The sequence below is a fragment of the Trachurus japonicus genome, chromosome 2, assembly GCF_045865225.1.
Source record: "Trachurus japonicus isolate A0001 chromosome 2, Traja_1.0".
Taxonomy (NCBI): Eukaryota; Metazoa; Chordata; class Actinopteri; order Carangiformes; family Carangidae; genus Trachurus; species Trachurus japonicus.
This window is the reverse complement of record NC_140908.1, coordinates 3,163,351-3,175,388: the sequence shown is the minus strand read 5'-3', so window position 1 is coordinate 3,175,388 and position 12,038 is coordinate 3,163,351. Positions and strand designations below refer to the sequence as shown.

The 12,038-nt window shown below is 45.4% G+C and overlaps 3 protein-coding genes across 3 annotated transcripts; 2 read left to right on the top strand and 1 right to left on the bottom strand.

The window, feature by feature from the left end:
• Positions 1-8: 8 nt before the first annotated feature.
• Positions 9-1,437, top strand: LOC146990571 (receptor-type tyrosine-protein phosphatase-like N). The gene is made up of 5 exons (XM_085804204.1): positions 9-17; positions 195-244; positions 507-565; positions 677-750; positions 864-1,437. The coding sequence occupies exons 1-5, from the start codon at positions 9-11 to the stop codon at positions 933-935; spliced, it is 264 nt and encodes an 87-aa protein (XP_085660330.1). The 3' UTR covers positions 936-1,437.
• A 1,339-nt stretch (positions 1,438-2,776) lies between these two features.
• Positions 2,777-5,683, top strand: LOC146990570 (tubulin alpha chain-like). The gene is made up of 4 exons (XM_085795397.1): positions 2,777-2,821; positions 3,986-4,208; positions 4,345-4,493; positions 4,583-5,683. The coding sequence occupies exons 1-4, from the start codon at positions 2,819-2,821 to the stop codon at positions 5,555-5,557; spliced, it is 1,350 nt and encodes a 449-aa protein (XP_085651523.1). The 5' UTR covers positions 2,777-2,818; the 3' UTR covers positions 5,558-5,683.
• A 982-nt stretch (positions 5,684-6,665) lies between these two features.
• Positions 6,666-8,464, bottom strand: LOC146990569 (tubulin alpha-1A chain-like). Its single transcript, XM_085795383.1, has 4 exons — positions 8,409-8,464; positions 8,095-8,317; positions 7,863-8,011; positions 6,666-7,789 (listed from the first exon to the last, which is right to left on the bottom strand). Exons 1-4 carry the CDS (start codon positions 8,409-8,411, stop codon positions 6,809-6,811), a joined length of 1,356 nt encoding a protein of 451 aa, XP_085651509.1. The 5' UTR covers positions 8,412-8,464; the 3' UTR covers positions 6,666-6,808.
• Between the last annotated feature and the right edge of the window lie 3,574 nt (positions 8,465-12,038).

The following is a 12,038-nucleotide window of genomic DNA, read 5'->3' as shown; positions in this document are numbered from 1 at the left end:
ATGTGACTATGAACAGTGTTAAAGGTCAGTTTCTGAATCCCTGAGATAGAAGTGTGAAGTTTACATCATCAAATCAATCAAAGGTTTTATTATTCTCACTATCAAGAGCCCAACCCCAAAAAACTTCAGAATTAGGAGGAAGCATTCAAAGCCAGTGATGGTCGTCTTGTTTCTCATGTTTTTGCCTCGGGAAGGTGAATAAGTGCTACAGAGGACGCTCCTGCCCCATCATCGTGCACTGCAGGTGAACCCACGTCTTCGTTTTTTCTTAAGATGAAATAAAGTTTAATTTAGATTTAAAAAATAACACAATTAAATGATTCAGATGCGGACACATGGCCTGCACTGTAGTACCACCTCAGGTGGCAGAAACCTGCTGTGGTTTTTGCAGCAGAGCAGGTCTCGGCTCTGATTATTTGTTGATTTTAAAGTTTATTGTGAAATTTCAAGCAGAATTTGATATATATATTTTTTTTTAACTATGTCTTGGGATGCTGTTTCCATAGCGATGGCACAGGCCAGACGGGGATCCTGATAGACATGGTTCTGAACCGCATGGCTAAAGGTAAAGCTGATGCAAAGTCATGTTTCTTGGTACAGTGTGAATGTTTTAATGTAAAAGTGCCTCTCACCTGTTGTTGTGCTGCTGCTGCTGCTGCTGCTGCTGCTGCTGCAGGTGTGAAGGAGATCGACATCGCCGCGACACTGGAGCACGTCCGTGACCAGAGGCCTGGGATGGTTCGCACTAAGGTGATTCATTCAGTTATAAAATGCACAATAACACAGAAATGAACAGGTGTGTGACTGCTCCTCTGAATAACTCAGCCATCTTTAACTGTAACTGTCCTTCTTCTTGTTTCCAGGACCAGTTTGAATTCGCTCTGACCGCCGTGGCCGAGGAGGTCAACGCCATCCTCAAGGCTTTGCCCCAGTGAAACCAGTTTGACCTCCTCCCCCCTTTGACTCCTGCACTCAGACTTACCTTTGCTTTTCTCTCTATGATGATGATGATGATTGTCATGATCTGTCTGTCGGGCGAGGCCTCCAATCGTAACATCGTGACCTTAAAGGTGTCGAAGGCCGATTTCTAAGTGTTTGTGCTGTGATGTGTTCAGGGACGATCAGAGCTATTCTAACAAACTGCATCAAAAATAAAGAGATAATGAAGCTGCATGTCCCAACACTAACATTCCCAGCTTCGTTTAACAGCCACCGGAGACGACTCTGAAGGGATGAGTTTGGATTCTGCTCGTTTCCACATCTGTCGCTTCCCTCCCTCCTCACACCACTAACAGACTGCGTCCTTCTCTTTGTGCCATTCAGATCATTTGAAGTGATAGATCGTTGTTTACCTCATGCAAGTCAGAAAATGAAATAAAAAAAATTAATAAAAAGAAAGAAATGCTGTTATATGGGGAAAAAAAATGCTATTTTGTATCTGTGGGACCGTAAATAAATAAATCTTTTTGTGTTTAAGTGCTGCAATCACTCGGTTTGACTTTTTATTATTCACAGCCAGTTTAAAACCCTTTAATGTATGGTGTCCACTGTCCGTGGGCAGAAATTTGAAAGCCATTTTCAACTATTTAGGTTTTAGTCATGCCCCAAACTCTTGTCTACAATCCATAGACTGTAAAAAGAATGGACGTAGCGTCCGTGACGTCACCCATTGGTTTTGGGGAGTCGTTTTTGTGACTCAAATATGGCGGCCTGGACAGCGCCATGTTGGATTGGCCGGCCGAGAACCCGCCCACTGGCCTCGAAGCAGCTGTTCACGGAGCTGCTCGGACCTGTCACTCAACGTTTCCGCGCCCTGATTGGCCAGAATTTTAACCTAATAACAGTAAAACTATAGAGTTAAAAAAAAATTCACCCCCCTCAGAGTGTGTGCGGGGGTAGAAACTATCGATTGAGACGAAAAAACGTTCTGACACCAGGCTTTTAACATGTTTATTGAGGATGTAAAGTCGGCGATTTTAACATGGGGGTCTATGGGGAATGCTCCCTTCTGACACCAGCCCCCAGAGGAATCCGAGGGGATTGCAGTTTTTTGAACGCGGAAGTGAGCTTCACTTCTCAGACCGACAACTGCCCCCTTGCTACAATCCCATATGATTATTATCTTTGTACCTTTTTGTCATTTTGAGGTATTGTAGCCTATCATAAATTCATAATGACGGACTGAGAAGGAGATGCACACAGTTGGTCAGGAATAACAGCTAAAACCTTATGTCCAGGGAATCAGACAGGTCATCATAAAAATAATCAAATAAATTGATTAAAAAAATTACAGCAAAGAAACACGCATGAAATCACATGGGAAATGAAAGTGGGTCATTTTTGATCCATGTCGTGGTTAAAATAAGAGTTTGTTACTTTGTTATCTAATAATTCATGCATGAAAGGGATAAGTTGTTGCAGTGTTCAGGGAGTGTTCAGGGACGTCCGTTTTCTTGCGCTGAAGCTGAATAAACGTAAAAAGTGCGTTTCAAAGTAGAATTACAATAAAACAGAGCGCAGGTTTTTCGGCGTATTTGTAATTTTATAAACAAAATCGATCAGATCAGCTGACAGAAGTTGCCGTAGTGTTATTTTTTCATTGTTTCAGTCGAGTCATTCAGTTTTTTGTTTTTTTCAGTTGCACTTGAACGCACCGCCGGCTAACGCCTGCTCCCGCCGACGGGAAATTCAAATCGTCACTTTGGCCACGCCCCCAGCTCGCGGACTATAAATATGACGCGCTGCAATTCCTCCTCTCAGTACTGCCTTCAACAACCGATACTTCACGTCGGAGAGAAGGAGAAAAACAGTCGTAACAATGGTGAGTTATCAAGTTTGAACGCATTTTACATAGAAAGTATCACTGGGTATTTAAAACTGTCAAAAATCTGTCTGTTGTTAGTAATGGGGGAAAAAAACAATTGATAAAAAGAAAACGCCCTTTTTTTCTTTTTAAGGCAATTGTATAGGATTGTTTAACATCACATAATTAATCGTGCATGTAGAACTATTAAAGATGCATAAAATGGGTTTAATTTACGTTAAGTTGTTTGTCGGCCATGTTCCCGCCTGTGTGAGTAGCGTTATGTGACGTGGAACGAGGCCAAACTACTGGCGCAGTTTCAAAATTGAAGAAGGAGGATAAAAAAAATGGCTGACACAAAACGAACCGTTAATCTAGATGTTTTTTTCACTGCTGTTCGATATAAAGCGGTAGCTGTAGCGGTTTGGGGCCATGTGGCTGCCGCTCGTTCCTGCGTCATTTGCAGGAACTGAGAGCGAAACTAGTGAGCGCCATCTGATAATGACGGCGGCGGCCCTGTCCGTGAACGTTACACAAAGGTAGGGCTCTTCTGCAGCGTGGTGGGAGGAAGGGAGGGGAGGGAGAAAGGGGGGCAACAGGACCTCCTCCTGCCGGTATGGATGTTTTCACACTCCTCCCTGATGGGTGGATTTTCTTTTTCTTTTTTTTTTTTTTGCAGCTCAGTTTCGGGGGAGGGTGAAGCAGAGTCTGCAGCAACCTGCTGGGTGACTCAGCAGGCAGCTTTCATCACCTGAGGCCAGGGATTTACTGAAAATTCGCCAACTTAAATCCTACATGCTGACACGATAATCTTTATACTTTGTATTTTTTTTAATCTAAAAAAAAATGTCAAATCAACAAATTAATAACTCAGTTAACACAAATTACACCGCAACAGGTGCTGTTTATTGCATATGTTCTAGTTGATCTAATAAAAACTATATTTTTAAAATAAACTTGAACGCAACTCGGTGCCAGTGATGTTTCTTATTATAAAAATTAAACCAGGGCACATCGTCATGGTGTCAAGCTCTGAGGATGATGGGTGTGTGTGATCTGGGTCAGTGAACGCACCGCAGAGAAGTGAACAAGCCAACAACAGAGACGACGTCATTAAAACTGTTTAAAGTGGTTTCAGCTTTGTCTGATCTTTGTTCCTCTTTTCTTTCTCTCTCCGTGCAGCGTGAATGTATTTCTATGCACGTCGGCCAGGCCGGCACCCAGATGGGTAATGCATGCTGGGAGCTCTACTGCCTGGAGCACGGCATCCAGCCGGACGGTCAGATGCCCAGCGACAAGACCTGCGGAGGTGGAGACGACTCCTTCAACACCTTCTTCAGTGAGACCGGCGCCGGCAAACACGTCCCCAGAGCCGTGTTCGTGGACCTGGAGCCGACCGTCATAGGTAAAACACAGACTTCACTAGACGATTAAGGCGTGTCTGCAAGTTATGAAACTTAACGAGCAGTGTAATTAGGTTTATGCCTGAAGGAAAATGGGTCAATAATTGAGCTAAATCTTGTTTTCTTGTTGCTCCTCAGATGAGGTCCGGACAGGAACCTATCGCCAGCTCTTCCACCCCGAGCAGCTGATCACCGGGAAGGAGGACGCCGCCAACAACTACGCTCGTGGTCACTACACAGTCGGCAAGGAGATCATCGACCTGGTTCTGGACAGAACTCGTAAACTGGTGAGTTTGTTTTTAGAAAAAAAAAAAATGAAGTGTGTTGTCTTTCCAATATGACGACATTTTAATAATTAAACGGTGTTTCCCTGCAGGCCGACCAGTGCACCGGCCTCCAAGGTTTCCTCATCTTCCACTCCTTCGGCGGAGGAACCGGCTCCGGCTTCACCTCCCTGCTGATGGAGCGTCTCTCCGTCGACTACGGCAAGAAGTCCAAGCTGGAGTTCGCCGTCTACCCGGCGCCCCAGGTGTCCACGGCCGTGGTGGAGCCGTACAACTCCATCCTGACCACCCACACCACGCTGGAGCACTCGGACTGCGCCTTCATGGTCGACAACGAGGCCATCTACGACATCTGCCGCAGGAATCTGGACATCGAGCGTCCCACCTACACCAACCTCAACAGGCTCATCGGACAGATCGTCTCCTCCATCACCGCCTCTCTGCGCTTCGACGGCGCCCTCAACGTGGACCTGACCGAGTTCCAGACCAACTTGGTGCCCTACCCCCGTATCCACTTCCCCCTCGCCACCTACGCTCCCGTCATCTCAGCAGAGAAGGCGTACCACGAGCAGCTGTCCGTCGCCGACATCACCAACGCCTGCTTCGAGCCGGCCAACCAGATGGTGAAGTGCGACCCTCGCCACGGTAAATACATGGCGTGCTGTCTCCTGTACCGCGGAGACGTGGTGCCCAAGGACGTCAACTCCGCCATCGCCACCATCAAGACCAAGCGCACCATCCAGTTCGTGGACTGGTGCCCCACCGGCTTCAAGGTGGGCATCAACTACCAGCCCCCCACCGTGGTTCCCGGTGGCGACCTGGCCAAGGTGCAGAGGGCCGTGTGCATGCTCAGCAACACCACCGCCATCGCCGAGGCCTGGGCTCGCCTGGACCACAAGTTCGACCTCATGTACGCCAAGAGGGCCTTCGTCCACTGGTACGTGGGCGAGGGCATGGAGGAGGGAGAGTTCTCCGAGGCCAGAGAGGACATGGCCGCCCTGGAGAAGGACTACGAGGAGGTGGGGACGGACAGCGTCGGAGAGGAGGATGAAGGGGAGGAGTATTAGATCCCCCAAGATGAACGCCAAAAAAGTGTCGACGCTGAACCGCTTGGACTCGTTCCTCTAAGTTCTGCACATTCCACTTTCATGTCTCATTTTTATTCATCTTCACCAATAAAGAGAATAAATTGACGTCTGTGTGCTGTTTACTTGACTCATGTGACTATGAACAGTGTTAAAGCTCATTAAATCATGATAAATTCAAAGTCTTATTAAAGATTCTCACTATCAGATACATCTTATAACTTTAAATGATCAATAACTGATAAGATGGATTTGATTAATGATGATTTAATGTCCATCAGCAGATTATTTTCTTTGACAATTCGAGCCTTTTAAAATGGGTGATGATACCCCTCCAGTATTTAAAATTGTCTCTTTTGGAAAGTATATTTATTTTAATTAAGATGAAGCTCAAAAATTTCCACAGGAAGCAGATTAAATCTCCATTTTGTTTAAAAGCTCTGCTGCAGAATGATCGTGTTAAAGCCGTGTGGTGTCTGGACCAGGCCACCGGGTCCGGTCGTGTGGTGTTTTCTGGGATGAGTCCACCGAGAGTTTGATTTCTGGGTCACAACTGGAGAAACAAACTGAGGTAGGAGACAAAAACTGTGTTGTGTTTATCAGTGAACAGCAGCAGCAGTGACGGTTGATGAGATAAGAGCAGACGGGTGAGACCAAAACATCCAAATCCTGCACTTTCATCACCTTCATGTTGTATTCAAGACCTGCAGGAAATCCTAGTGATCTTTAAAAAATGGCATCAAATGTTTATGTTTAAGTTTGAAGTTTACATCATCAATTCATTGCTGAATATACTGAGATTTTGCTTATTTTTTGCATAAGAATTATTGCAGCAAAGGTCAAAGAGCATGACTTGAAAAATAAAGCACAGAAGAACTAACAATAGTAAAGAAAAAGAAGTCAGAAACAAATTATATAAATCCTGTTAGTACCGGTAGATTGATTATTAGTATTGTCTTGATCAGATTTAAGATATGAAGGTGAGTAAATGAAGTGTGAGCTGTGTAGTTTGGAGTTCACACAAAGTAAAACAACAGAAACGTGTCTCAGTTTTATTGTTTCAGGACAAAGACACAGTGAAAATCAATTGATCACTGATACTTTATTAGATTCAGAGGAGTTTTATCGCGGTGTGAATTTGTATTAAATAATATCTAAATGTCACAATTTGTGGATTTTAGACTTAAAAGAGCAAACGATCAATCAGAGCTGGTTTTGTTCTTTGTTTCTGATTTAATACTCCTCTCCCTCTTCCTCTCCTTCGTCCCCGACGCTGTCCGTCCCCACCTCCTCGTAGTCCTTCTCCAGGGCGGCCATGTCCTCTCTGGCCTCGGAGAACTCTCCCTCCTCCATGCCCTCGCCCACGTACCAGTGGACGAAGGCCCTCTTGGCGTACATGAGGTCGAACTTGTGGTCCAGGCGAGCCCAGGCTTCGGCGATGGCGGTGGTGTTGCTGAGCATGCACACGGCCCTCTGCACCTTGGCCAGGTCGCCACCGGGAACCACGGTGGGGGGCTGGTAGTTGATGCCCACCTTGAAGCCGGTGGGGCACCAGTCCACGAACTGGATGGTGCGCTTGGTCTTGATGGTGGCGATGGCGGAGTTGACGTCCTTGGGCACCACGTCTCCGCGGTACAGGAGACAGCACGCCATGTATTTACCGTGGCGAGGGTCGCACTTCACCATCTGGTTGGCCGGCTCAAAGCAGGCGTTGGTGATCTCAGATACAGACAGCTGCTCGTGGTACGCCTTCTCTGCTGAGATGACGGGAGCGTAGGTGGCGAGGGGGAAGTGGATACGGGGGTAGGGCACCAAGTTGGTCTGGAACTCGGTCAGGTCCACGTTGAGGGCGCCGTCGAAGCGCAGAGAGGCGGTGATGGAGGAGACGATCTGTCCGATGAGCCTGTTGAGGTTGGTGTAGGTGGGACGCTCGATGTCCAGGTTCCTGCGGCAGATGTCGTAGATGGCCTCGTTGTCGACCATGAAGGCGCAGTCCGAGTGCTCCAGCGTGGTGTGGGTGGTCAGGATGGAGTTGTACGGCTCCACCACGGCCGTGGACACCTGGGGCGCCGGGTAGACGGCGAACTCCAGCTTGGACTTCTTGCCGTAGTCGACGGAGAGACGCTCCATCAGCAGGGAGGTGAAGCCGGAGCCGGTTCCTCCTCCGAAGGAGTGGAAGATGAGGAAACCTTGGAGGCCGGTGCACTGGTCGGCCTGCGGGGAAACTCAGCGTCAGAACTCCTCTCATACTCGGCCAGAAGAGTTCATCTCTAGCCGCCGAACTCACCAGTTTACGAATCCGATCCAGAACCAGGTCAATGATCTCCTTGCCGATGGTGTAGTGACCACGGGCGTAGTTGTTGGCTGCGTCCTCCTTCCCGGTGATCAGCTGCTCGGGGTGGAAGAGCTGGCGGTAGGTTCCTGTCCGGACCTCATCTGAGGAGCAACAAGAAAACAAGATTTAAAAACCAAAGATACACTGACAGTCCTTCCTTCCTGCAGCAGAACAACAATCTGACCTATGACGGTCGGCTCCAGGTCCACGAACACGGCTCTGGGGACGTGTTTGCCGGCGCCGGTCTCACTGAAGAAGGTGTTGAAGGAGTCGTCTCCACCTCCGATGGTCTTGTCGCTGGGCATCTGACCGTCCGGCTGGATGCCGTGCTCCAGGCAGTAGAGCTCCCAGCATGCATTACCAATCTGTGACCCAGCTTGGCCGACGTGGACAGAGATACATTCACGCTGCAAGAAGACATCAAACAGTTTTTATTTAAAACAAAAAGCCACTCATGTGCAGATCTGAGGCATAAATTAAATAATAACCCGTCCTCACCATGTCTTTGTCTCTTGCAGCAGACCCGTGTTCACCTGAGATGAGTGGTTGGGGATGTCGTGTCAGGTACGAGTGCAAGAAGCTGCTTTATGGTGCAGCATCACTAGGCAACAGCTTGTGGCGTGTTGTGGTAACCGGAGGAGCTGGAGACGCAAACACCACCTCCTTCAAATGAAACATGAGGAGGAGGAGGAAGACAAAACACAAAGAGGACAATCCACTGATCTCCTTACACAGGTGAGTAACTACCAACAAGAGGCAGTGAAATATGAAACATCCCAGATTGAAAACACTCCATCAAATATCTGTCACGAGGCAGAAAAACGAGTGGAGGATTGTTCATGAACACAACCTCCATCCAGCAGAGGGAACAGACGCCTCCTCTCTCTGACCTGAAGAGGCTTTTGTTTCACATCGTCTTCATTTGCAATGCAAAGGCGTCCGGAGGGAAAACGTTAGAGAGCTTCTCTGTGTGGCGTTATATGGATGTGTGGTCTCCAGCAGCGACGAACATGAACATGAACAAGACTCTGATGTGTGACCTCTGCAGCTGGAGGTCACCGCAGAAACAGTTGTAAAAGGAACATGTTTGTGTTCAGTTTCCATAGTTACAACGATCTCGTCAGGTGATCCTGATCCAAGAGGCGTGCCTGCAAACACAGTTCTCTTCAGCTCACAAAATAAAGGTGGTGGCCTCTCATTGTTACTGGGTATAGACTTTAGGCCCAAAATCAAACAGACACATGCTGCAGTTTTACTTTATTCTCCTTTTTATATCCTTTTCATATGAATGTTTCAGTTTTATGACAGTTGTATTTTAGATTTAACTCCTAAATATGAACTCTCCAAGTCCGGTCTGTCCTCCTCTGTGTCTCTAACCCTCCTCTCCTCCATGTGCATTTGTTTTCAACGAAGAAGCCGGTGAGAAATCAATCCATGGAGCGGTGGATAAAGTTATTTATCATCTATGTTACCATCTGTATATTCGTGTAGTCTTATCTGTCATAAACAAGATTTTACAGGTTACAGGGTGCGTTTGGGACGCTAGAACTAGTTTAACCAGCACTAGTAAGGTACAAATCCTGCATACTCCCTCTTTATTATTCCTCCTGGGCATCTGACTAGTGCAGTGCAGCTCCCAGCATGCATTGCCTATTATTTGGACCCTGGACAGAGAGTTAGCTGCTGCAGGCATTTCACTGCACAGCTCAGTCTGGACTCCACACCAACAGGCTTTGTTGTCGATAGACGTGTTGGGTTAACTGGGTTTAGCAGAGAGGGGGGAAAGCCAATAATTCAGCCGTGGAACACAATGTGCAAACATCCCTCCGCCACACATCAATAAGCCTTCGTCCTGCACCAAGATAATGTGTAACCACGACCACCACGGGCTGCACACAGAGCAAACGGTGCACATTGTTTTAGAGACAAATGAAGTCAGGGCTCTGTGAGGATCAGTTAATGTAACTTTAGAAATATAGTGTCTGTTTTGTAAGTTAAAGAAGTTTGTGCCTCCAGATATGAAATATAAATGGAATATGGAAAACAAAGCAGCTCAGTTTGATGTTAAATCAGGTGGAAATCATGTTTATCTGCAGTTTATAAAGTGATGACAGTGGAGTAAAAAAAAAAAAAAAAGTTTCAGTCCCAGTCTCTGTTGTTTGATCCACCACCACCCGCCGCTGCTCTGTTGTGTTTTCCACATGATTGGGTGTCCTGTTGTTATAGAAACGTCGAAGGTCACACACCACAGTCGCTGATATACTATGCAACCGACAGCGTGGATGTACAGAGCAACATGTCCTGTCTGTGTGGCCTGATACACAACTGTGTGTCTATAACTCTCTCCACACACGGATGAACATAAACACACACAAGCTTCAGTCCCTTATGTAATGGAAATGTAAAGGCGGTTATAACTGGGTTATATAATAAAACACAGGCTCTTTGTCACAAAACTGCACATTAACCCACAGTAGGATTAAAGTAGATTATGGTGCATTGCGTTCAATAGATCAAGGGCACAGACAGGTGGAGTTCAAAATCTTTATTTTATTATTATTAATGATAGTAATGATAGCTTTTATTATTTTATTTAGGACTTAGGTCCATATAAAAAGTAAAAGTGAAGTGTGTGTGTGTGTGTGTGTGGTCAGAGAGCAGGAATCAGTAGCAGCTCTACTCAGCTGGTTGATCACCTCCTTCTCCTCCTCTTCACCTCCAGGTGTCGCTGTCAAAGCTGCAGCAGCTTCCGCTTCACTTCCTGTCTCAGGTGTGTGACGTCAACAGACAACCTGAAGATCACCTGAGTCTACGAGAACTTTTCCCCATTATGTTTTTTCTTCAGTCGGCGGGCTCCAGTTCTTGTTGCTCTGCACTTACAATGCTGACAAACTTCCTCTCAAACTTTCCTCATTCCACAAACAAATGCTGCTAGCATGGTGTTTAATTTACAAACATAACTTTACTCCGCATAGGTTCTTTATCTGGAACAATAGATATCTTTTGTACAAAAACAGATCTATTTTCCTCCTACAATGGTTTGATAACAATATACTTTTACTGAGTCAGTTGTTTGACCGACATGGGCGTCTTTACAGTTATGTTGAATTTATGCAACAGTATGGAATCCCTGTTACACCCAAGGATTTTTCTATTGTTTTTGATGCTGTGCCCTCGGGTATTATTTCCCTCTTTAAAAATCTTAATGTAAACAACAACTTGCCCATATCTTTAAACATTACTGAAACAGTAATGGGGAAAGCTTGTTTCACAGGTAATAATAAAAATAAGTTTATTCGTCAACTATTTCAACAAGACATTGTAAGTTCACCCTCTGCTTTATCCTGCTGGTCTACATTTGTTGGAAATATTAATTGGGAAAAAGTCTGGCTACTACCTAATAAGTTTTTTTTAACCAACAAGGTCAAAGAGATTTCATTTAAAATGCTTAATAGATTTTACCCAACTAATCATTATATACAAAGGCTTAAGAAGGACATTGATGTGAACTGTACCCACTGTGTCTCTGTCAATGAAACATTGGTTAATTTATTTTGGTCTTGCCCACACACCAGATGGCACGCTTTATCACTGATCATATTTATCCCCAGTTTAATTTATGCTGGAAAAATGTTTTGTTTGGCTACACTGAATATGATAAAAAAAACTAAATTCTCAGTTTTATATGATTAATTTGTTAATTATTTTATCCAAATTTTATATACATAAGTCTAAATTTTCTGGTAAGAAGCCAAACTTCTTGGAACTGTCTGCATATGTTGGTCAATAGGCTATATCTCCTCCCTCTGTGATTGTGAGAATAAAAAAGCTGTTAAAACGTATGATCTTTGTAAGCTTTACAAAATATTTATTTAAGTTTATGTTTTTTCTGTCTTGCTGTCATCCCCTGGCGTATTTATGATTGTTTGGTTGTGTATTAATGTTGTATACACTTATTTCATCTAACTTCAGTCCTGTGTATACTCTTGTTATCAATAAATAAATAAAAAAGTCTACGAGAACTTCGCTCCAAGGCTGTGTTCGAAATCATCCACTCACTCCCTATCCACTACATCATGTGATATAGTGGACTACATCGGGAGGAGAATTCGGACACTAGACGGTAAT